This window comes from Rana temporaria, chromosome 2 (assembly GCF_905171775.1).
Source record: "Rana temporaria chromosome 2, aRanTem1.1, whole genome shotgun sequence".
NCBI classification, from domain to species: Eukaryota; Metazoa; Chordata; class Amphibia; order Anura; family Ranidae; genus Rana; species Rana temporaria.
The window spans coordinates 187,327,547-187,352,053 of record NC_053490.1 but is presented as its reverse complement, the minus strand read 5'-3'; the positions used below and the strand labels follow the sequence as shown (position 1 = coordinate 187,352,053).

Below are 24,507 nucleotides of genomic sequence, written 5' to 3'. Positions count from 1 at the left end.
GATGCAAGGTGGGATTTTCTTTCCCCATCCAATAAGTTGTTATTCCGAAAAGCTTCTCACTCTCTATCTACTAAATTGTTCATGAATTTGTTTCTTAAACTAAAATATTTTTATAGAAGCGATTGCATACTTTAGTGCTGCACGTGGAATGGTGTTTTGAAGCAATATGTTTTCTGCAGGTATTTCAAGTATGAACGTGTCTGCACAAGGAAGATAAAAGACATCTGTAAAGGGTACTTTGTGTGTCAGAATCAAACATCTGGATTTACAACTGTTTCTAATTACTTGACTGACTAGACTGTAAACTTAGGCTCTGGCATTAGAGTCCCTCCTAGAGAGCTGCCCAAATCCTTACAGGCAGCTAATCAAAGGCACTGTGCAGGAGGATAGCTTGTGAGCCGGTTTTGGCCAGCTTTGAGCCCTGGAGCTCCAGTGTGAGCTGTGCTTTAGAAAAGAAGACCTGCAAGTGCTGTCTGGAGTCTGTAGAAAACTCTTCTCACTAGATCAAGTATGCATGCTGAAGCTTTGGTCAACTTTGTGTGGGCTTCTGTCTTCTTCAGCGTTGTAGCCGCTGTGCCGCAGAACCTCAAGTAAGTGCTTATTCTCTCGGAGGTTTGCTGATTACATATTAAACATACTCGATATGTGTTTTTTGGAGCTTACTGAGTAATCTAGGACTCCGAATTAGGATCTGATGTCTGTGATTGCTTGTTTGTTTGCATACGGTAGTCCACAGCTGTCTACGGCTTTTTAAAGTAACACCAGGCCTGCGCTTGTGTTTATATAATTTGCATTTGTGGATTCATTAGTAAACCTTGAAACAATACAATATTCTTTACCACATTTTTTTATAAGGATCTGTGTACGCACAAAGAACAGTCAATAATACACATTTGGGAATAATGAGCAAAATAAAGGGTTTTATGTACGTGTAATAAATTATAAGTTTTAAAACACAAAAGGTATAAAAGTTTCATTTGTGCTTTAGTTATATATTTGTTTTACCAGCAACACCTTCTTTGATTCATTTAATCATCTCTATCTAATGGTGTGATTTATATTTTAATATGTCTTCTCTATGTCTATTCATACCTCTGTCCAAGTGCCTTTTGTTTCATTGTTCGGCTTTTGTATACTTGCATGTACTTTCAATATCCTAAAGAGAACTTGTTAGATTTCTGTTATTTGTCACTGCCCAAGCTCATATCCAGCATTCACATAAGCACTCAGAATTACTATACTACACAGGGATGACATAGCACATGATGCTACAGAAGTTTGCTTGGCCCCAGAACTAGTATTATTTGCAGGAGTTGGGCAGTGACAGCCTCTAGAACGGGGGTTTCTAAAACAAAGGGCCAGTTTACTGTCCTTCAAATTTTAGGAGGACCGGGCTGTGGCCAGCGGGAGTAGAAAATGTTCTGGTGTCAGTGGGAGTAAACAGTGTCCCCTTTTTGATATTAGAGGGAGGAATAGTATCCCATCATTGGTGTCTGTGGGAGAAATATTTCCCCATCATTGGTGTTAGTGGGAGAAATACTCCCCCATCATTGGTGTCAGTGGGTGGAATAGTGTCCCATATTAGGGGGAGGAATAGGGACCCATCCTGGTGTCAGTATGAGCAATAGTGTACCATCATTGGTGTCAGTGGGAGGAATAGTGTCCCATCATTGGTGTCAGTGGGCAGAATAGTGTCCCATCATTGGTGTCAGTGGGCAGAATAGTGTCCCATCATTGGTGTCAGTGGGCAGAATAGTGTCCCATCATTGGTGTCCGTGGGAGAAATACTCCCCCATCAGTGTCCAATATAATTAGGGGGAGAAATAGGGACCCATCCGGGTATCAGTATAAGCAATAGTGTCCCATCATTGGTGTCAGTGGGAGCAATAGTGTCCCATCATTGATGTAAGTGGGAGGAATAGTGTCCTATCATTGGTGTCAATAGGAGGAATAGTATCCCATCATTGATGTCAATGGGAGGAATAGTGTCCCATCATTGGTGTCAGTGGGAGGAATAGTGTCCCATCATTGGTGTCAGTGGGAGGAATAGTGTCCCATCATTGGTGTCAGTGGGAGGAATAGTGCCCCATTGTAGGCATCAGTGGCTGGAACTATGCCTCTCTGTTGCTAACAGTGGGGGGAATAATGCCACAAAGGCAAGATAAAATCAAGCAAAGGGCCACATCCAACATTACTACCCTAGAACTTAGGGGACTTGACAACTTCTCTTTACAACTTAACTGTAGACATACAAAATTTCATAAAATATATTACTCAGTAGCCACAAAGGATATCAATTAATTTTGTGTACACCAAATACCTTACAAAAATTGGTATTAGCTTTAAAAATGAGTGGTGACATCATCACTTTTCTGCACAAACCTATGCAGAGAGCAGAGTTGTGGAAGGGGCCCAACAAGTCCAACCACTAAAGAAAACTAGAGGAGTGGGCGATTACAAGACCAATCACCCTGCAGGGGTATAGAGAGCAGTAGAGACTGGTCTAGAATAAAAGAAGCTCCTACACAGAGGCAAAACATATTTTTTTACCAAGCAAATCCAGAAAAATGTACAAATTAAACCAATCAACTAAGAATACACTAGTCTCTTGTATTTAGACAACAACATTTGCTTATCCCAGTGTTCAGCTTTAAATTAATTCTGTGGTTCCATCCAGTCCCACCATTGTTAAATGCAGCATGCTGTCAGTCAGAAAGGGTCACTTTGATTGTGTTATGCAGTTAGGCCTGGTTCACACTATTGCAGGTGCGGGAATCTCAGCAATTCCTGCACCCGCAACCACCCGCAGTCAAAACGCACTGCTGTTTAAAAACATGCTGGACTGCCATTAATTTTATTCTTAATGGAACCACCGCAGATCTAAAAACATGGTGCGCTTGCGGGTGCGGAAACCACAGGAAAATTGCATGGTGCAAAAGAGTTTTTAAAGTGCTGCAGGATCCTTAAAATGAATAGGCTTCTGGGCCTGTGCAAACATGGGCCACAAACCCGCAATGGTGTGAACCAGACCTTAGATCGGATCCCTTTACTGCCAACAAATATTTAAAAATAACGAAATATTTGGTACCTTTTTGCCAAGATGTACCTATGCTATACACAGAAATTTCTTTTGTGTGCCTTGATAGTCCCAAAAACCCAGGTATACCATAGACCTGGAAGTGAAGCCACATCCTAGACTCCCACAAACCAATGAAAGTGTTAATATACTCAGATAAAGTCTTTCTTATTAGTTTTTTGGGGGTGGAGTTTGTGGGCTGAGCCAGTGCTAAATCTTTAAAATATTGTGGTAAAAATCATGGGGCTTCCTGGTTGCATGGAAGAGGCCTTTTTATGTAAAAGGTATACTTCTAGGCACATACAGTATAGTGACAGTCATTAGGCACATCAATTACACTTTTTGACTATATGAGACAAGGTTACCTGCAGATTTGGCAAATAACATTAAAATGCAACCCCTGACCTTCAATACTTTTATGATAAATTTAAGTAAATAACTTTCTAAACAATATTCAGCATTTATTTGTTCTACAACTTCTGCACAAGCATTTGAGGCATCTAGTGTGGGCAATGAAAATTGTTCATATTTTGTAATATGCTCACTTACTGTAAGCTTTTCTAACGGACTTTACTGTTATTGTAGCGACCAACTAATGGAAGACACAATTTGTTTTATCTTACAGAAGTATATCCTCACCCACAAAATGTAGATTTTCAACTTCTGCTTCAGAAAGCCGTTGCAGGACTACAGATGGCTTAATTTGCAGTGGCCGAGGAAAATGTGATTGTGGGGTATGCATATGTGAAGTGAAGGAACCCGGAAAATATTATGGGCCTTTATGCGAGTGCCATGACTGGGTCTGTCACACTTATGATGGACACGTTTGTGGAGGTAAGATCATTTAACACAGCAACATCAATGAATAGTCAGAAGTGTGTCTCATATTATAAGAAACTGGAAAACAATACAGTTCATCAAGTTCTATAAAGGCCAGGGCTTGAAATCTATTAACCATGTGCCAGAAGGTCTAATGTTTGTTAAAACACTTGTCATGGCAATTTCAAGTGGTACCACAAAGTTCTGCAGTAGTTTCATTTAGATACTTCAGACCTTAAGGTTTCATATTGTAGTTGCTACTTACTTATATACATCCATGCTAATAGAGAAAGTTAAAAACAAAAATATTCTGAACTTTTCCTAGGCATTGTACAGGAATCTGAGTAACTGGGTCCGGTAATTTTTATTGTGTTTATATTATAAACAATAGTAGTAGAAGGTGTGCAACATATGGAAGGCAGCTTACTAAAGAAAGTAGAACAAAGCTCCCCAATTTATACATGTTCAAGCTTATTATCAGGGCAGCCATCAGAAATTTTGGAGCCCCTTACAGCTTCAGGCCTGCCCACTGGCTGGCCCACTGAATCCACTCACTGGCCACCCCACGAGTCCTTCAGTGCACCTACTTTTATTCTAACATGCTTACAACTAAATATATAAAAATGAACCCAATCCAGCAAAGAGACATCCCCATATATTCAGCAAAGAGACAGTCACAGAACAGGCCTGCATCCAGCAACATTGTCAGTCAATTTACCATTGGGATGTCCAACAACTTTTCTCCAGACCAGGCCACCGTTAGCACTAAGGAGAAATGCAGGCAACACACAGCACAGCTTTTCCACATGGCTGAGCTGTGACTGGTGTGGTGCCCAAATCAGCACCCGGGCGATGGATGCCTGAGCCCCCTACATGTGTATGGGCTGTCTCCTCATGATGGCGGCCCTGCTTATTATATCCAGAGAATCATTCTGAACAATTCATACCCTGAATAGTCTAAGGTTTATGCCAAGGTTTAGTTTTGGGACCCTTACACCTCCTCAATTTGCTTATAAATCTAATAGATTTTGGTTTAAAAGTTTCTGTGTTTGGAGTTGTCAAAACACGATATATTACTAATATATACTATACTACAGTTGTAGAAAGATGTCTCCGACTTTTAGGCAAACTAAACAAGTCAGTAAATTGGGCAGGTACTTGACAGATAAGATTTAAAGCATTTTTAAAATAAAATAACAAAAATAACAAAAATGTTATACTTACCAGTACTGTGCAATGGTTTTACACAGAGCAGCCTGAAACCTCCTTTTTCTCGGATCTCCCCAGAGTCCCCACCAGCGCTCTTGGCTCCTCCTTTTCTCTGTGGGCCACCACATGTGCTTCTATTGACACACACAGTACGGCTTAGCCCCGTCCCCCATTCTCTGCTCACAGGATTTGATTGTCAGCATCAGGAGACAATGACTCTCACAGAGAGAGAAGAGAGCTGCTGCAGATGGGCACAGCACTTGATCGAGATAGGACTCGGGAAGTATAAAATGGGGTGAGGGGCGATACAAACACTGGGAATATTTTTACCCTAAGGCCCCGTACACACGAGAGGATCCATCCGCTGGAATTGATCCGCGGACCGGCTCCAGCGGATAGATCCCCTGGTATGTACAATCCAGCGGATCTGTTTCCGCGGATTTTTATCCCCTGGGATGGATTTCCAGTGGATAAAAATTTTAAGACATGCTTTAAAATCTATCCGCTTGAATCCATCCCAACGGATTGATCCGCTGGTCTGTACAGACTCACCGGATGAATCCGTCCGAATGAATCCCCCGCATGCGTCGTAATGATTCGATGCATGCGTGGAATTCCTTATATGACAGCGTCGCGCACGTCGCCACGTCATCATCGCGGCGACGGCGCGACACGTCATTGCGATGGGATTTCGGCGCGGATTTCGATCCGATGGTGAGTACACTCCATCGGATCAAAATCCTCGCAAATCCTCGAGAGGAATTATCTGCGGAAACGGTCCGGTGGACCGTACTCGCGGATAAATCCTCTCGTGTGTACTAGGCCTTATGCAGGAAATGCATTAAAGCACAGTTTCCATAAAAAAAAAACATTGCATTAATGTGCATATAATACCTTTTAAAAAAACAATTGAAATTTATTTATTTTTTTTACTCACCTGGAAATCCCTGTTGCTATGTGGTCCCACGAAATCTGCCTTCTGAATCACCTCGGATTGTGTTGTCATCTCCCTCGGCTCCACAGCTCACTACTGCTTCTGGGAAATGTGTGTCATCATTTCCCAGGATGCAGTGCGCTTCCCCTAGGGCTAGAATCACGGGATTTTGAGACAGGAAGTGACGCGATTCAAGAGAAGATTTCGGCGCCATTTTCAATGCTGGAATAGCCCTTTGTTATGATCGTTCGGCCACAGTCACAGAGCTGCCTGAACCCGAGAAGGACGTGCGGCCAGAGTCCTCATTGCAGGGTAACAGACCGTTTATAACCAAATCGGCGATGCTGTCTTCTCTCCCATCACTACTATAGCTCTGACGGCTCCTTACACTGTTTATATTTTCCTCGTTGCCATCACAACAGGGCAGGCACTTCCGACATTGCTGCCCGTTGTGATGGCAACCCGAGAGGTTGACGGCGCTCCGTTGCGCTTACAATACCCATGCGCTAGAATGGGGCAGGACGGTGCATGATGGTCACCGCTCATCACCGCTGGTCAGCGGTATTCAGGAAGTGCTTGTGTGCTTCACATGTCCACAAGCAAAATGAGAACTTCAGCAATGATTTTTTATAAGTCACTTTACAAAAGAACTCTGGTGATCGGCGGCGGATTTGGACACAGTGGCCCAGATTCACAACCGAGATACGACGGCGTATATCCAGATATGCTGTCGTATCTCTGCGTTGCGTCGTCGTATCTATGCACCTGATTCATGGAATCAGTTCCACATAGATGCCCATTAGATCTGACAGGCGTAAGTCTCTTACGCCGTCGGATCTTAACTGCATTTTTTTTTTGACCGCTAGGTGGCGCTTCCGTCGAATTCCGCGTCGAGTATGCAAATTAGCTAGATACGCGAATTCCCGAACGTACGCGCGGCAGACGCAGTAAAGTTACGGCGTTTATGTTAGACTTTTCCCGACGTAAAGTTGCCCCTGCTATATGAGGTGCAGCCAATGTTAAATATGGCCGGCGTTCCCTCGTAGAAATTTGAAAAAGTTACGTCGTTTGCGTAAGTCATCTGTAAATGGGGCTGGACGTCATTTACGTTCACGTCGAAACCAATGACGTCCTTGCGGCGTACTTTGGAGCAATGCACACTGGGAAATTCCACGGACGGCGCATGCGCCGTTCCGCAAAAACGTCAATCACGTCGGGTCACAGTAGTTTAACATAAAACACGCCCCCCTGATCCAAATTTGAATTAGGCGGGCTTATGCCGGCCGATTTACGCTACGCCGCAACTTACGGAGAAAGTGCTTTGAGAAAACAGCACTTGCCCGTGTAAGTTGCGGAGGCGTAACGTAAATCAGATACGTTACGCCCGCACAATTTTACGCGGCTTTACGTGAATCTGCCCCAGTAAGTCTAATGATTTGTACGATAGAATTGCCTGATTAAAGAACTTATTTTTAAAAATTGCTAAATGTGATTGAAACCCCACTTAAGGTAACAATTGTCCAGGCTTAAGGGAAACTTTGTGCCCGTGACGGCTAAAAATAAGTATACAGTACAACAGTATGTCCAGTGGGATTACAATCTACCAACAGATCACCAAAGGGTGCCAAGTGATATTTTTGGAACCAGAAAAGACCAACTGGATAGACAAGCAGTCAGAAATTGGTAGTTATCGCAGACAATATTAACATTAAAAAAAATTTAAAGAATATCCAGAGCGCTATAGCAAGTTCAAGGAGATATGGAGCATTAAACGAGTGTGCCGACAGCCTTTGCCTTACTGTGTTTCCTGATCATATATGACCTCTGTTTAATTTTTTTTTTGGTTGAATTACATAGTTAATTGGCAAGGTTGAATAACCACATACCGACCAGCGCTCGATGATATTTGTCGGCACAATGGCTCGGCTGGGAAAATGGGCGTACAGGTACGTCCCCTTTAAATCACGGCATTGTGGGCATGCGCGCGCCGGCGAAGGCATGCACGCGCGTTTACAGCTTGCTCCGTGACCATGCCCGCGGAACCTGCGGACTGGATGTCCGCCAGTGTCCCGCGATCGGGTCACGGAGAGGCAGGACGGTAAGATGCCTTTGTAAACAAGGCATTTCCCTGTTCTGCCTAGTGGCAGGACAGTGATCTACTGCTCCCTGTGATCAGGAGCATTGATCACTGTGATGTCACTGGTAGCCCAGCCCCCACACAGTTAGAATCACTCCCTAGGACACACCTAACCCCTTCATCGCCCCCTAGTGTTTAACCCCTTCCCTGCCAGTATAATTTATACAGTAATCAGTGGCTATTTATAGCACTGATCGCTGTATAAATGACAATGGTCCCAAAATAGCATCAAAAGTGTCCGATGTGTCCACCATAATGTCGCAGTCACGATAAAAATCGCAGATCGCCGACATTCCTAATAATAAAAAAAAAAAAAAATGCCATAAAACTATCCCCTATTTTGTAGACGCTATAACTTTTTCGCAAACCAATCAATATACGTCTATAGCAAAAAAAAAATGTTTTACCAAAAATATGTAGAAGAATACATATCGGTCTAAATTGAGGAAATATTTTTTTTTATATATTTTGTGGGGATATTTATTAACGCAAAAAGTAAAAAAATATAGATTTTTTTTCAAAATTGTCGCTCTTTTTTTGTTAATAGCGCAAAAAATAAAAACCGCAGAGATGATTAAATACCACCAAAAAAAATCTCTATTTGTGGGAAAAAAAGGACGTCAATTTTGTTTGGGTACAACGTCGCTGACCGCGCAATTGTCAGTTAAAGTGACGCAGTGCCTAATCGCAAAAAGTGCTCTGGTCAGGAAGGGTGTAAATTCTTCCGGGGCTGAAATGGATGAAGACACCAGTCCATCCAGTTCAACCTGTGGTGTGTGTGTGCGTGTGTGTGTGTTTATCTCAATATTAAATCCCATATCCCTGTATGTTGCGATAGTTAAAACGCCCATCTAAAAGTTTTTTTTAAACTAGCGACATTCCCTACTGATACCACTGCTTGTGGAAGAGGGTTCCACATCCACAATGACAAAAACATACAATAAGTAGCGCTAAATATGAAAATGGTACCGTGGTACCAAATACAATCAAATGACTGATACGTGAATGGAAAATAGGGAAAAAAAGTCCATGTGTGGAATGTGAAAACTTGATTGCTGTCAAAACTGAGAGATTAAGTCCCAAATCGACAGTGATTCAATCTTGAACGTGATACACACAGATGCTAAACCCGCCACCAATACAGCAGAGGCTTACAGAATTTATTGAACCCAGATGAGCGTACGCCCAGAGGGTCAATAAAGCAGAGTGAATATGTAGACTGTTGGCACCGCAAGACCAGATCTTCTAATGGCAAACCACCGGATAAAAGGAGGATGACAGGTACTTGAAGATGGTATTTCTCAGACGGTCAAACCCATACAGTCTAGCCGGGACCCGTCTTCTCTCTGGCACAAAGTCCCCCCAGGAGAGGTGGCTCTAATCTCCTCTCAGCCGCTTCAACTCCGAACAGCCTCTCTCTCTCTCTCTCTTCACTGAATGTGGACAACGGGAAGTGCTTCTCTCTCAGCCTGACGTCACTTCCGCCGATCCTGTGCTTACACTATGGGCCGGATTCAGAAAGAAGATACGACGGCGTATCTCCTGAGAATCGAATCAGGTTACGCATAGATATGCCTAAGATCCGACAGGTGTAAGTGACTTACACCGTTGGATCTTAGGCTGCAATTCCAGGCCGGCCGCTAGGTGGCGATTCCATATCTTTTACGCGTCGGATATGCCAATGAGCATTTACGCCGATTCAGAAACGAACGACCGCCCGGCGCTTTTTTTTTACGTCGTTTGCGTTCGGCTTTTTCCGGCGGAAAGTTACTCCTGCTATAGCAGGGGTAAGTGCGGCGTATCCTATGTTAAGTATGGACGTCGTTCCCGCGCCGAGTTTTGAATTTTTTACGTCGTTTGCGTAAGTCGTTCGCGAATACGGCCGGATGTAATTTACGTTAACGTCGAAACCAATGACGTCCTTGCAACGTCATTTGGAGAAATGCACTCTGGGAAATTTGCGGGACAGCGCATGCGCTGTTCGATCAGGGCGGGGGACGCGCCTGATTTAAATAGTACACGCCCCCTAGCCGCGGAATTTGAATTCCGCCGGGGGATTTACGATACGCCGCCGCAAGTTTTGAGGTAAGTGCTTTCTGAATTAAGCACTCGCCTCAAAAACTTGCGGCGGATCGTAAATCACATAGGTTACGCGGATCTAAAGATCCGCTAGCCTATCTGAATCCGGCCCAAGATGTTTTGATAGCGCGGATTTACTTTGTTTTGAATTCCACATCCACACTGCTCTGACAGTAAAGGACCCTCTACACAGTTTAAAGTGGTTGTAAAGGTAGAAGTTTTATTTTTATCTTAATGCATTCTATGCTACTTGCAGTCTCACAATGCATAACTTTCTTAAAGTTATCTTACATATTTACAAGCGTGAATAAAGTTCCAGCGGGGAGGCCTGTCATTAGATTCTGACAGGAGGACCCCGCTACACAAATTTCACATTAAAGCTTTGAAAGGGTCAAAAGTGACTGGCGCCCAATTCCTGTTCCAAACTCCCCATTATAGCTATGGACTCAGTTATGCTAGCTTGCTCCCTGCCTCTGGAGGTCACGCCCTGCTTTAAGTAGACCCAGGGGGTGCTACATACAGTATATAAATGACCTATACCCATAATTCTGTGGACAATTGTACACTTAAAGATCACTATGGCCACTCCTCTGGACTTTAACAAAGGAGGTGTAACCTCTGCATATGGAAAGGTTTTTAAATGTAGGAGCTAGGAAAAGGTAGAATTGTCTTTCCACAAGAACTGGTTTTGGCAGGTGTCTACACATATTTATAATGAATGCACTGTATATTGTAGATCCAGGGAGTTATCCAAATCTTTTAATAGATCAGAAACAATTTTTCCCTTACTGGAGCAAATTGGATAATGTGTTATACAAGTTTATTTACCTTCATCTGTTTCACGTTGGTTTTCGGGGTCTGAGGTTGAAAAGTCTTTAGCCTATTTTTTTTTTTTCTCTGGCGACTGAACTCATGCACATGTCTTTAGTTAAGCAAATGATTTAAATATAGTAGGGAGAACTTGATACTGGAATCCCAAGGAGATGCAAAAACAAATATGTGATTAAGCGCACTGTATCTCTACCTGAAATATCACTTTTAGTGGCTTTAATGTTTTTAAAATACTATTGGGTCCAAGGACTGATTCCATACTGGCACTACTTAGGTTTGTGCAGTACCTATTTGTAGCACTACCCCCGGAGGAGCTGCTGGTTTGTTTTGGGTGGCACATTTACCTCGTGACTCTTCCGAATTCTTAGGGGTGAATGGTGCATATAGTAGAAGCAAAGCAATGTCCGCAACAAGTGTCTTTTTTGTGCTCTTTATTACTCAGCCGGGTAAAAACAATGAACTGGTGATGAAAGGATAGAGTTGAAAGAAGAAGGAGAACAGCAGATTCAGTCGTAGCTTTTGGAACAGTCCTGCTCCCATATGTAACACTTTCCGTACCACTCCTACCTGAGTGGGCTTAGCGTACTTGGACAGGCCTCTCTCATTGACCTGGCAGCCGGAGTATCACTCCAACCTTTTTAGAATAAAGTCTCTGCCACAGACCCTCCTGAAATAAACTTGGACTTGAGGAAAAGTCTCTGCCACACACCCTCCTGAAATGGACGTCAGGGAGACACCTCTGCCACAGGCCCTCTCTGATTGCAGTTATGGAGGAAATCCTCCTTAGGTGAATTACGCCTGGATCTCCTTCTTAACGTCGCCCAGGTACTGACTGACAGGTGATCAATCCTTCAGTGTCCGGCTACCTTGATCCCCGGTGGTTTGTCGAAATCCTTTTGGATCGCCAGCCTCTCATTGGTGCTACTCAGATGGACTCCCCACCAAACAGCCATACCGCTTGGGATCCTCAAAAGTGGGAACCCAGAGGATCACTGGGTCCCCATCGCTGCTCAAATGTTCCGGACCAACATGGTCCCGGAACCAGGAACACCGCGTGGTACGCACGCCCTGGCCTGTTAGGCCATAACGCCGGGGCGCCGTGATGTGGTCACCCTAAAGGTTGGTGCCACACTGGAAGAAGAACCCAGACTCATTGGCGTCTGTTCCATAAGTACCCTCTCCCAGCATGCCCAGCGAGGACACTCCCTCCTGATTGGCTGCTGGTAAAGGACACCCAAGCCTCAACTCCACTGCTGCCACCTGTCGTCCTGGGGTGGGATAACACCCCAGCAACAACAGAATGAGCCCACAGTACAGCTAAGCTGAAACAGAGACCCTACTCGAACATTGTAATTGGAATCAGAGCCATTAGCACTCTGATCACCCTCTAAATTTCAATAGCACCGGTACTTGCAAGTAACCAGGCGCTACTTATTAATCATTCTTGGACTTAGCATTAGTAGCTGTTATATGTGACTTATGATACATTTTATGGTCTCTTTTCTTTTGAGCCAGTGAGGAGTACAACTAGTACCAACTTTGGCAACTCCTTTGTATGCCAGTTCCTAAATAAAACATACAGTAAGCAGGACCGGTGCTACCACTAAGCAAACTAGGCAGTCGCCTAAGGCGCCCAGCCATTGGTGTTCCTACTCTCTTCTCTCTGCAGCAAACAACTAAGTCTCAGTATCAACAGGCAGCTGCATCTCTGTTCGCACATAGTGTCAGAGGCGAAACGGCGGGGGAGGACTGTTTGTGTCCTGACTCCCGAATGAATGGAAGCAAACAAACATTTATTAATGGGCACTGGTGAGGCTGCATTGATGGGCGCTGGTAGGCTGCATTGATGAGCACTGATAGGCTGCATTTGATGGGCACTGGTGAGGCTGCATTTGATGGGCACCGGTAGGCTGCATTTGATGGGCGCTGGTGAGGCTGAATTTGATGGACGCTGGTGAGGCTGCATTTGATGGGCGCTGGTGAGGCTGCATTTGATGGGCGCTGGTGAGGCTGCATTTGATGGGCGCTGGTGAGGCTGCATTTGATGGGTGCTGGTGAGGCTGCATTTGATGGGCGCTGGTGAGGCTGCATTTGATGGGCGCCGGTGAGGCTGCATTTGATGGGCGCCGGTGAGGCTGCACTATTGGGCGCCGGTAGGCTGCATTGATGGGTGCTGGTGAGACTGCATTGATGGGCGCCGGTAGGCTGCATTGATGGGCGCTGGTGAGGTTGAATTTGATGGGCGCTGGTGAGGCTGAATTTGATGGGCGCTGGTGAGGCTGAATTTGATAGGCACATCATTAAAAAGGTAGGGTATACATGGGCAGGGGGTGGAGTCAGGGGTGGGGCAAAGGGGAGGGCGGCAAAATTAGGTTTCGCCTAGGGTGTCAAAAATCCTTCCACCAGCTCTGACAGTAAAACAAAATTACCCAACTGAAAATCGGTTTTAATTGTCAAAGGTTTCCGTTTTCTGCTGCTTTAAATAGTCTATAGAATATTAAGTATCATTTATTAACGAGAATGTTTTTATTCCTGATAATCAAATGCAGGCTGGTGAGCAATCGGTAAACTTTGAACCTCACTCCAAAAGAGTTCTCAGATAGAGGTATGTGATTAGTGCTTCAGGGGTAGTTATGTTAGTAGTTCTAGAGGGTGGATAGTAATATTGAATGTGGAAAGAATTCTTTTTTTTCGGCTGCGGGGGAAGGGAGACCTAGGCATGTGTCCTGAAAATTTCTAACTAGTTTCACACCAACGTGTCAGTTTCAAAAGCCAAAAACCACAATTAGATCAGCTTCAGTGTAAGAGGAATTCCGCTAGGAAAGAAATAACTGCAAGACATTCCAGCCAAGGGATTGGCATAACTGCGTAGGAAAAATACATTTCTAGCAGAGACTTGACAAATGTTTCAGAGTCATGCAAATAAGGACAGTTAACATACATTATGCAGGATTTCTTTTTCATTTTGTGTATATAAAAGTTGAAACATGCAATACACTAAAAGGTAACAAGTGATCAATCTGTAAATGTCCAATGCTGGGAAAGTCCACTCCTTTGTTTAAAGTAATTGTACAAAAATGTTATACTTACCAAATACAAAAGTGCTAAAATGTACTTATTGTCTGGAATCAAATATTTAAAATCAACGAATCCCTATTGGACAGTTGCTGTTACAATGGCAGAAAACAATATTCATAGCGCTATCTATATTATAAACCTCACAATAAAATCACTATGTAGATGCAACAATAAAATTCTGTGACAAAAAATTGTGCTGCAATAATATCACAATAAACCCCTGTGAGAAAACAATGCTCAATGATAAGTCTGCATCTACATGGGGATTTGATTGGGAAATTTATAGTATAATATAGATAGCGCTGTGAATATTTTTATATACGTTTTACTTACTGGCTTGATGCATCCTCCTCTTCTTGGGTCCCCTGCTGGCTTTCCCGCCTCCTCCTCCCTCTGAGTGACCCCATAGCAAGTCGCTTGCTCTGGGGGCACTTGTGCATTCTCACTCCTGAGCCCTGCTCGGTGTGTCCATTGAAACACAGAGTGCAGCTCAGCCCCACCCCCCGCTCCCCTCCTCACTGGCTATGATTGACAGCACAAGGAGCCAATGGCTCCTGCTGCTGTCTCTGAGCCAATGAGGAGGGAGAGAGCTAAGAGGGATGCTGCTCTCATGGCACATCGCTAGATCGAGATTGGGCTCAGGTAAGTATAAGGGGGGCTGCAGAGAATGCATTAAAAAAAACTTCTGCTTTTAGAACCACTTTTAAAGTATAACTATCGCCAAAATCAAAAAATACATACAGTACTGTATATGATGCTGTATTTTTCTAGCATAAGCACAGACGTTTTTTTCCCTTAGCCCCCCCCCCCTTCCATAACATTGTTTTATTACCTGTTGATCCTGCCAGTAGAGGCTTTATTCCCTTAGGCCACTTTCACACTGAGGTGCTGGCTACGTTGACTGTAAAGCGTTGCTAGTTTTAGCTGTGTTTTAGCGGCACTAAAGGGTTCAAAGCGATTTGCAGGCACTTCGGCAGCACTTGCCATTGATTTTAATGGCAGGTGCGGTTTAGAAGCAGTGTGTGCAGGACTCAAGTCCTGCGGGAACGCGAGGGAACGGAGTTCCTGCACTTTTTTCACAGCAGGAACGCAGTTCCCTTTGCAGGACTAGAGCAACTGAGCCAATCCTTCACTAAGCGGCGATGCCCAGCTCGAGTCACTGTCAGGGGCAGGCGAACCTTAGTAATCCTTTGTTACTGGCCGCTTCCTGTATATGGATTCATCGGGTAGTGTGCGGGTATTCCGTCACTTCCTCGATGCCGCAATGTCTCTTGGGAGCTTTTGTCATTGTTCCCAGAAAGAAAGAACTTGCTTAAAGTTCCCATGATAACTTGCGTATCTTTTTTTTTTTTTTTTTGGTGGGGGAGTGGATCTTGGGTGGGAGTTCCCACACTTTTTTCCCCAGGACTTGACCCCTGAGTGTGTGCAACGCTCCCGCACTGCTCCAAAGATGCTGCATGGCAGGACTTTTTTTCCTTTCCTGCAAGCTCACCGCCCCAGTGTGAAAGCACTCAAGCATTCACACTGGGGCTACAAGAGAGGCAGTTTACAGGCACTTTTCAGCTATTTTTAGTGAGAAAACGCCTGTAAAAATGCCTCAGTGTGAAGGTGACCTTACTGTAACAGGGTGATACTGAGCATTCTGCAGTTAAATTGCATTGTGCTGTCCCGTATGAGAAAGGGTAGCCTAAAGCCTCATACACACAATCGGACTTCCATCAGACTTTTCCGTGGATTTTTCTCTTAAGGGCGTTGTCCGTGAACTTGTTCTGCATACACACGGCAGAACTTTTTAAGCCAACTTTCACCAAATCTCGTGTTTTTTCAGATCTATACCACCACCCTGTGGGCAACTTCTGCTATTGTTGTCTGATCTTTAGCATTGGTTCTGAGCATGCATGTTTGTACTTTGGACTTTAGACCGATGGACTTGTGTAAAATGAAGGAAAAATGTTCTGGACAGCCGCACTCCAAAAATAAATTGCTTTTATTTTAAAATCAAAAAACACACAAAAAGCATGCCACAGCAGACGGGGTAAAAAGCTGACGCGTTTCACACCCAACTTTAGTGCTTATTCATAGCTTACATGGACTTGTGTACACACAATCAGATTAACCTCCATCGGACATTTGTTGCTGGAAAGTTTGTCTGTTTGCAGAGCAAACACTTGTCCGATGAAAAAACACAAACAGCTTCTACGATGGAGCTTACACACGGTCGTATTGTCCTATCAAACAGGTGCGTCGGAGATTTGTTGTAAAAAAGTCAGATCGTGTGTATGGACTAGGGATGAGCCGAACACCCCCCTGTACGGTTCGCACCAGAACTTGCGAACACACCAAATGTTCGTGTGAACTTTAGAACCCCGTTAAAGTCTATGGGACTCAAACATTTGAAATCTAAAGTGCTAATTTTAAAGGCTAATATGCAAGTTATTGTCCTAAAAAGTGTTTAGGGACCTGGGTCTTGCCCCAGGGGACATGTATCAGTGCAACAAAAAGGGAGCAGTGAATTTAATAATAAACATTAAAAGTGAAATATTCCTTTAAATTTCGTACCTAGGGGGGGGGGGGGGGAAAGTTAGCATATGAAATAGCGCATGTTTCCAGTACTTATAATTGTCTCTGCACAAAGTGTCAGTTTGGAAAGAAAAAAAGTCATTTAAAATCAGACTTACGGCTATAATGAATTGTCGGCTCACGGCAATTCAGAGAGGATTCATTCATGAAAAAAAAAAAAACGCGGGGGTCCCCCCAAATTCAATTACCAGGCCCTTCAGGTCTGGTATGGATATTAAGGGGAACCCCGCCATCAATTTAAAAAAAAAGACGTGGGGTTCCCCCCAAATATCCATTCCAGACCCTTCAGGTCTGGTGTGGATTTTAAGGGGAACTCCACCCCAAATTTAAAAAAAAAATGGCGTGGAGTTCCCCCAAAAATCCACACCAGACCCCTTATCCGAGCACGTTAACCTGGCCGGCCGCAGAAAAGAGGGGGGGGGACAGATTGCTGCCCCCCCTCACCTGAACCGTACCAGGCCACATGCCCTCAACATGGGGAGGATGTCCCTATGTTGATGGGGACAAGAGCCTCATCCCCACAACCCTTGCCGGTGGTTGTGGGGGTCTGCGGGCGGGGGGGCTTATCAGAATCTGGAAGACCCCTTTAACAAAGGGGACCCCCAGATCCTGCCCCCCCTATGTGAAATGGTAATGGGGTACATTGTACCTCTACCATTTCACGAAGGAAGTGTAAATACAGTTGTGTTCAAAATTATTCAACCCCCCAATGCTGTAAAGGGTTTTAGGGAATTTAGTGTACATTTGTAATTGTATTCAGAATTAAATCCTACAAGGACTTCTTAAAGAACCATATGCAACTAAAATGACATCAATTGGTTTTGTAATACAGTAGTAAATGTTTATTTTGTGAATTCTTCATTTACACAATTATTCAACCCCTTAAAGACTACCACTCTGAAGAACAGAGGTTCATTGAAGTGTTTTCAATCAGGTATTGAAAACACCTGTGGATGTCAGGGAGCAGCAATAAAGCCTAATAAGCACCAATCAGGCAGCTTTAAAATGACTGTGATACTCAGCTCCTTCTAGACATTTACTGGTGTGGTTACAAACATGGTGAAGTCAAGAGAATGGTCCGGGAAGACAAGAGAAGAGGTGATTACTCTTCACAGGAAGGGCAATGGCTATAAGAAGATTGCAAAGATGTTAAACATACCAAGAGACACCATAGGAAGCATCATTCGCAAATTCAAGCCAAAGGGCACTGTTGAAACGCTACCTGGTCGTGGCAGAAAGAAGATGCTGACTTCGACTGCTGAGCGCTACCTGAAGCGTAGAGTGGAGAAAAGTCCCCTTGTGACTGCTGAGGAACTGACAAAAGATTTGTCAGATGTGGGTACTGAAGTTTGTGCTCAGACAATACGGCGCACACTCCGTAATGAAGGCCTCCATGCCAGAACTCCCAGGCGCACCCCCTTGCTGTCTCCAAAGAATAAGAAGAGTCGACTGCAGTATGCAAAAATCATGTGGACAAACCACAGAGGTTTTCTGATTGTGTTGTAAACAAAATTAGAAGTGTTTGGGCCCATGGATCAACGCTATGTTTGGAGGAGGAAGAACAAGGCCTATGATGAAAAGAACACCTTGCCTACTGTGAAGCATGGTGGGGGGTCAATCATGCTTTGGGGCTGTTTTGCTTCTGCAGGTACAGGGAAGCTTCAGCGTCTGCAAGGTACCATGAATTCTCTTCAGTACCAGGAGATAGTGGATAACAATGTGATGCAGTCCGTCACAAACCTGAGGCTTGGGAGACGTTGGACCTTTCAACAGGACAATGATCCCAAGCATACCTTCAAGTCCACTAGAGCATGTTTGCAGATTAAAGGCTGGAACATTTTGGAGTGTATATGAAAAAGGGGGGAACGGTCAGGGAAAGGGATGAGCGCAAATAATCCACTATTATATATAGGAGATAATATATATTACCTATATTGATCTAGTACCCAAATGGGTTGTGTTGCTGTAATCTAAACTATTATCACAAAAATTCAGGTGGGAAAGAGGAAAAAGAGAGAAAAGGAGGAAGGGAGGGGGGGAAGGGGTTGAATTAGAAAGGAAAAGAAAAAGAAAAGGTAGAAAGTCAGCCAGTTGGCTTAAAGGGATTACTTTTAGCAACACTGTTGTGATCAGTAGGAAGAAACAATGATACGTTTAATTTAATTTATTGGTATCAAAATTATTTAAGGCATTAAATGTTACAAGTTATACGAAAAGAATATATATTGGTGGTTGCCAAAAAACTTTACATGGCTACCTTAGATTGAAAAAGTACAAAAAACATGCGCAATAAATAAGGACAGGACATAGACAAACATTTAACAATTAACGTGATCCGGACACGTTTTGTTCAGACCGATCATGTATCGACACTCTGTGAAAAGTATGATAAATTTGGATGCAAGAGTAAAATAACTATTAAGGTGCATACGGACAAATATAGTCCCTGTACTATTTGCATCAAACCAATAGGGTGTCAATATAAGATGATGGGGCTGAACATGGACTTGGAGGGGGACGGAAGAGGGGGGGATGGTGTAATCCTAGATTGTTAGTTAAAGGACTATATATTAGTTATAGATAAACTTAAGCGCTTGTTAGTTGTTAGTCCTGAAGTTATTCAAAAACCACAATTAAATCCTGAAGTTTAAGGAATAAATAAGTGATGTTAGTCTCTGATCTTATAACATTCAAGATGGCACGGATGGCTTGCTTTATATAGGTAAGTATTTCACTGTTGCTTTAAGGCAGAAAGTAGCTGTGTACTATATTGCAAGGAGCAATGTCGGGTTATACCGACAGTAATTTAGACACATTTCTGACAGTGTTAGTTCAAGAACGGAGCACCGGGCCCAATATAGGAACTGGTATGGATTATATTATATAGCAGACCATCCCAGGTGAGGGGAGGTCAATACTTTACCAGACCATAGTGGATGGAATGTATGAAGCGGATCCGTCTTGGTGCTGCTGTTGTCGTGTAGACCGCACAGTTGAGAGGGCTCGTTACAGTTTCCCCTGTTGTGGCCGGTAGGATACGGGAGTTTGGTTGGTCTGCTAGGACGTGTTTATCTTCGTATCCGTTTTGCAGTGGTATTTCCTTATTGCTGCCGGTTCTCACACTCAGATGCAGCTTGTATTGCAGCTTGTAGCTTGTGTTTGTAATCAGCGCAATCGGCGTGATCCATCTGTGTCGAAACGGCAAGCGCCTCCGATCCTCCGTCCTCCGACTCCAAGCTTCCGGGGTCAGGCGATCACGCTACTTGGTGACGTCAACGCGTTTCGCCAGGCGCATTGGCGGAGCTTCGTCTTGGACGTGGCCAACATTTTGGAGTGGCCATCGCAGTCACCAGACTTAAATCCGATTGAGAACCTCTGGTGGGACTTAAAGAAAGCAGTTGCAGTGCGCAAGCCAAAGAATGTGACTGAACTGGAGGCTTTTGCCCATGACGAATGGGCGAAGATACCCGTAGATCGCTGCAAGACACTTGTGTCAAGCTATGCTTCAAGTTTAAAAGCTGTTATAACAGTAAAAGGATGATGTACTAAGTACTAAGATTGAATGTCAATTGGGGGTTGAATAAAACTGATAATGATGTGAGCACAGAAAAGACATTTGTGGTTATTTCATTATAAATGTTATGTTATATTTGTCTGACCTACACGTGCCTCTTTGATTTAATTGTAAGCAGGATGACTGAATGATCAAAATCAATGTCAAACTGGGCAAAACAATCAATTTCAGTGGGGGTTGAATAATTTTGAATACAACTGTAGTTGTAAAAAACACACACACAGTAGAAAAAAGTCCTTTATTAATAAAAAAAAAAAGAAAAAAATCCAGCAATGGTAATCCACTCGGTCGCGGCTCGCGGCTCCCTGCTCCAACGTTGTCTGTATCCAGCGATGCGTGATCTCCTCTCCTGTTCAGCGATGAGAAGATCTTCCTGGATCCAAAGCGCAGCATCGCCGGCCTCCTCTCTCCGCCGGACACAGCACGGCGAATAACGTGGCTGAAGAAGTGACATTTCTTTTATTGGTGAGGCGGGGCCACCCGTCACGTGACCCCGTCCCCCTTTGACGCACCCTCTGCTACGTCACTGGGGATGCCTGGCTTCCCCCTTGCGTCAGAGGGGGTGTGGCCCCGCCTCACCAATAAAAGAAACGTCACAGCTTCAGCCGCATCATTCGCCGGGCTGTGTCCGGCGGAGAGACACCCCCCCCCCCCCTATGCCAGAACACTCTGATCAGCGCTCTCTGCTATTGGCTGAGAGTGATGATCGTGAGTCGATTGCTTGCTGGTTTTCCAGCATGCACATATGACAAAACCCTGCTCAACAGCTGGCTTCTGTTGGACAGACCGACATACACCTGTGCAGAATGTCGGCCATTTTTTTTGAACCTGCAAATGTCTTCCCACATTCTGCCCGTGTGTATGGGGCTTTAGAGAACACATTGTCATGCACTTATTTAGGCTCATATTTAACTCTGTAAAAAGATGAGAATGCTGGTATTTGGAAAATGTTGTTGACTGGTCAGCTAGGTGTAGATATTAAATATCAGTTTGAAAATTAGAACTATTTAACGATTGTAGTGCTACTGTTCTGCCCTCACAATGTGTTTAAAGTACAAGGCTTGGCAGACAGCTAACAGATTCCCAGTAAAGACTCAGGAGGAAGGGCTAATAAAACTGAAAAACACAAATTATAAAAATATGCATTTAACATTACATCACAAAATGCTAATAGTAACAGGTATGCTACAATACTGTTAGGGCACTAGCTAGCAGAAAATGTGGCCTAGCTGAATGAACTTTCTGACAGAAACATCCCACCAAACACACAAATAAAATGTAGTTGAATTAGTAGAACATATACTAATTAATTGAAAACTAATGACAGCCTACTTACAGACTTATGCTTCCAAGGCCAGTATCAAGAAATAGTGGAGGTCTTTACATGCTTCCTTCACTGTAGAAAGGCTATCCAATATGTCTGCTGGGCAGGAAGTGGGTATAATATACTACAGTTCCTGTTAGTAATGGATGCCAATTTAAAGCAACATTAAGATCAGTAAATATATACCTTATGATGATCAGAACAGCTACCCCTAGAGGAGCCGCTGAATTGTTTTGTGATTTCTCTGTACACCTTAAGAAACACTCACCCAGCACTTACCGACACAACATGAGGTGTTTCAAATTATTTATTAGGCTAAGCATAGCCTAAATGAAGAGAGAATTAGCAAGTGAACATATACAATCACTAAGCCATTAACATTACTCTAAGGCCTCGTGCACACGACCAAGTTTCTCGGCAAAAACCAGCAAGTTTCTTGCTGGGAGATTTTTTTTGCAGAGGAAACCGGTCATGTGTACATTTTCGTCGAGGAAACTGTCGAGAAACTCGACGAGCCAAAAAGAGAGCAAGTTCTCTATTTCCTCGACGGGAGTCTCAAATTGGCTCGTCGAGTTCCTGCTCGGGCTGGTTTCCGACGAGAAACTCGAGCGTGTGTATGCTAAGAAACCCACGCTTGCTCAGAAAAAAGTATGAGACGGGAGTAAAAGTAGCTTTCGTAATGGAGATAACACATTTTTCAAGCTGTAACAGACTGAAAAGTGCTAATCGTCTCTTAACAAACTTTTACTTAACATGCAAACACATGAGATTAGCAAAACCAGCCCCAAGAGTTTAGCCAGTGGAATCGAACTTCCCCTGCCGTTGTATGTGTTGTATGTCACCGCGTTTGAGAACGAGGAGATTTTGTCTTGACAGTGTGTACACAAAGCAAGCTTGTCGAGTTCCTTGACTAACAAGGAACTCGACGAGGAAAACTATGTGTTTCGCCCGTCGAGTTCCTCGGTCGTGTGTACGAGGCTTGAGAGAGAAGGTTTAACACCTGAAGATTTCTGACTATCATTTCTGACTAGTAATTAACAGAACTGAACTGCATTTACCTAGCAACAGTATATAAAGACAGTCTTATCTTGCTATAACAATCGTAGGTTTGTCATACTGGCCAGTGAATGATTAAAAAAAAAAAGAAAAAAAAAAAAAAGCTTTGGATGCAAAGTTGAGGCCCTTGAAGAAGCACAACCATTTCCAGCAGGCAAAAGATTAACTTATGCGATGTTAGTCTTCAACCAGACCCAGGGTCTGGTTGACTTCTGAGCCAGTCCCTCTTTTGCTTTCTTACAGATGGTGGGAGTGCTCCCTAGTACAGTCTTTGTTATCCTAAGGCACACTGGATGGTTCCCCAGTTCCCACTGGAGCAGGACTATTTCATAGAACAAAAAAAGAAAAGAAAAGTCAGTGGCTAAGAGGCCTCTCACCACAATATGCACTCTCCGAAATCCAGGTGTTTCCACATAGTTTAGCAGAGGTCCTCTCCTGATGGTCAAGGGTCAGCTGATGATGACAGTCGCTCACCGTGTCCAGCAAGTGAAACAATAATCCTCAGTTCGGGCTCTCAGGATCCAGGTTCCCTCACAGTAGCATAGTATAATGGCAGCAGTAATATTTGTTTAGTACTCTCCTCCTGGGCAGTACAGCATCAGGTAGTTCCAGCAAACTCTGGCCACACACCAATGTCCCCCCTTTACTGCAGCCTTGTGGTACTCTTTCCCCTTTCCTCTCTGCAACCTTTATACTTCACTTCTTGCTCTGTTTTTCCTGAATGTCCTTCCACATTAAAGGCTAGTGCACGGCTCACAGAGCACGTACCTGGGAGCACGGTGATCAGTGTGTCAGTGTGTGATCACATTACCTCTGTGTTGGGATGTACCATGTAATTTATGTGTCCTGATCAACGCAATGCCTCAAACTAGCATCCTGATTACGGTCATATACCATACCAATGCCCTGATCACTGCCATACCAGCATCCTGACTACACCCTACCTCATACCAACGTCCTGATCATCACCTTATGCCATACCAGCGTTCTGATCACTGCCATATGCCATACCAGCTTCCTGATCACCAACATATACCAACATATGCCATACCAGTGTGCTGGTCACCAATATATGCCATACCAGCGTCCTGATCACTGTCATATGCCATTCCAGTGCCCTGATCACTTCAATACACCATACCAGAGTACCATACCACAAAAAAGTCCAAACAATAAAATAATGATCTCTGTGATCAAAAATGAAAAATCAAGTGTAAAAAGTTCTCTCAGGTGTAAAGGGTCATGATAATGCATATGGACCACAAGGGCTTGCTATGTAATGTAGACAGCATACACTGGGATACTCCAATAGGACACCAGTAAAGGGTAAAGTAGAAATTCCAACTCACCGGACGTTGTTGACCCTCTTTGCCATATAGCAAGTGGAATCAAATCAAGCTTAATGGTCTCTGTGACCGGGGAAGGAAGAGTAGCTGACCAGTCCTCATGCCACCTCCTTACGGTGACTCGTAATATTGATAGGAAAGATCTCTTAGTAAGCAGGATGAGAAAGAAGAGACCCAAAGATCTTCATAAACAAGTTTCCAAAAATGTGTGTTTGCTTTTCAAAATGGTGTAATTTTTGTGTGTGTTTTCATTGTCCTGGTGCTCCAGGACCTTGAAAAATGTAATAGGTTGCCAAGAAATGAAATGCATATGTAACGCTTTTGGAATGCCTGAAGGTGCTCCTTGAATTTTGGACCCTTCTATGCATCTAGGCTGTGGAAAAGTCTCACACATGGGGTATCCCTATACCCCAGGCATATAAAACTGTTTTGGGGTGTAATTGCAAGTATGCCTATGCTGTGTG

The 24,507-nt window shown here is 43.8% G+C and overlaps 1 protein-coding gene across 1 annotated transcript in view; it reads left to right on the top strand.

Moving 5' to 3' along the window:
- Positions 1-243: 243 nt before the first annotated feature.
- The window catches only part of LOC120928255 (integrin beta-like protein 1), a 260,592-nt gene continuing 236,328 nt past the window's right edge, over positions 244-24,507 (top strand). Inside the window, exons 1-2 of the mRNA XM_040339360.1 lie at positions 244-590; positions 3,702-3,910. Coding sequence (XP_040195294.1) covers positions 511-590; positions 3,702-3,910 — 289 coding nt within the window. The 5' untranslated portion in view covers positions 244-510. The remainder of the gene's footprint in view (positions 591-3,701; positions 3,911-24,507) is intronic.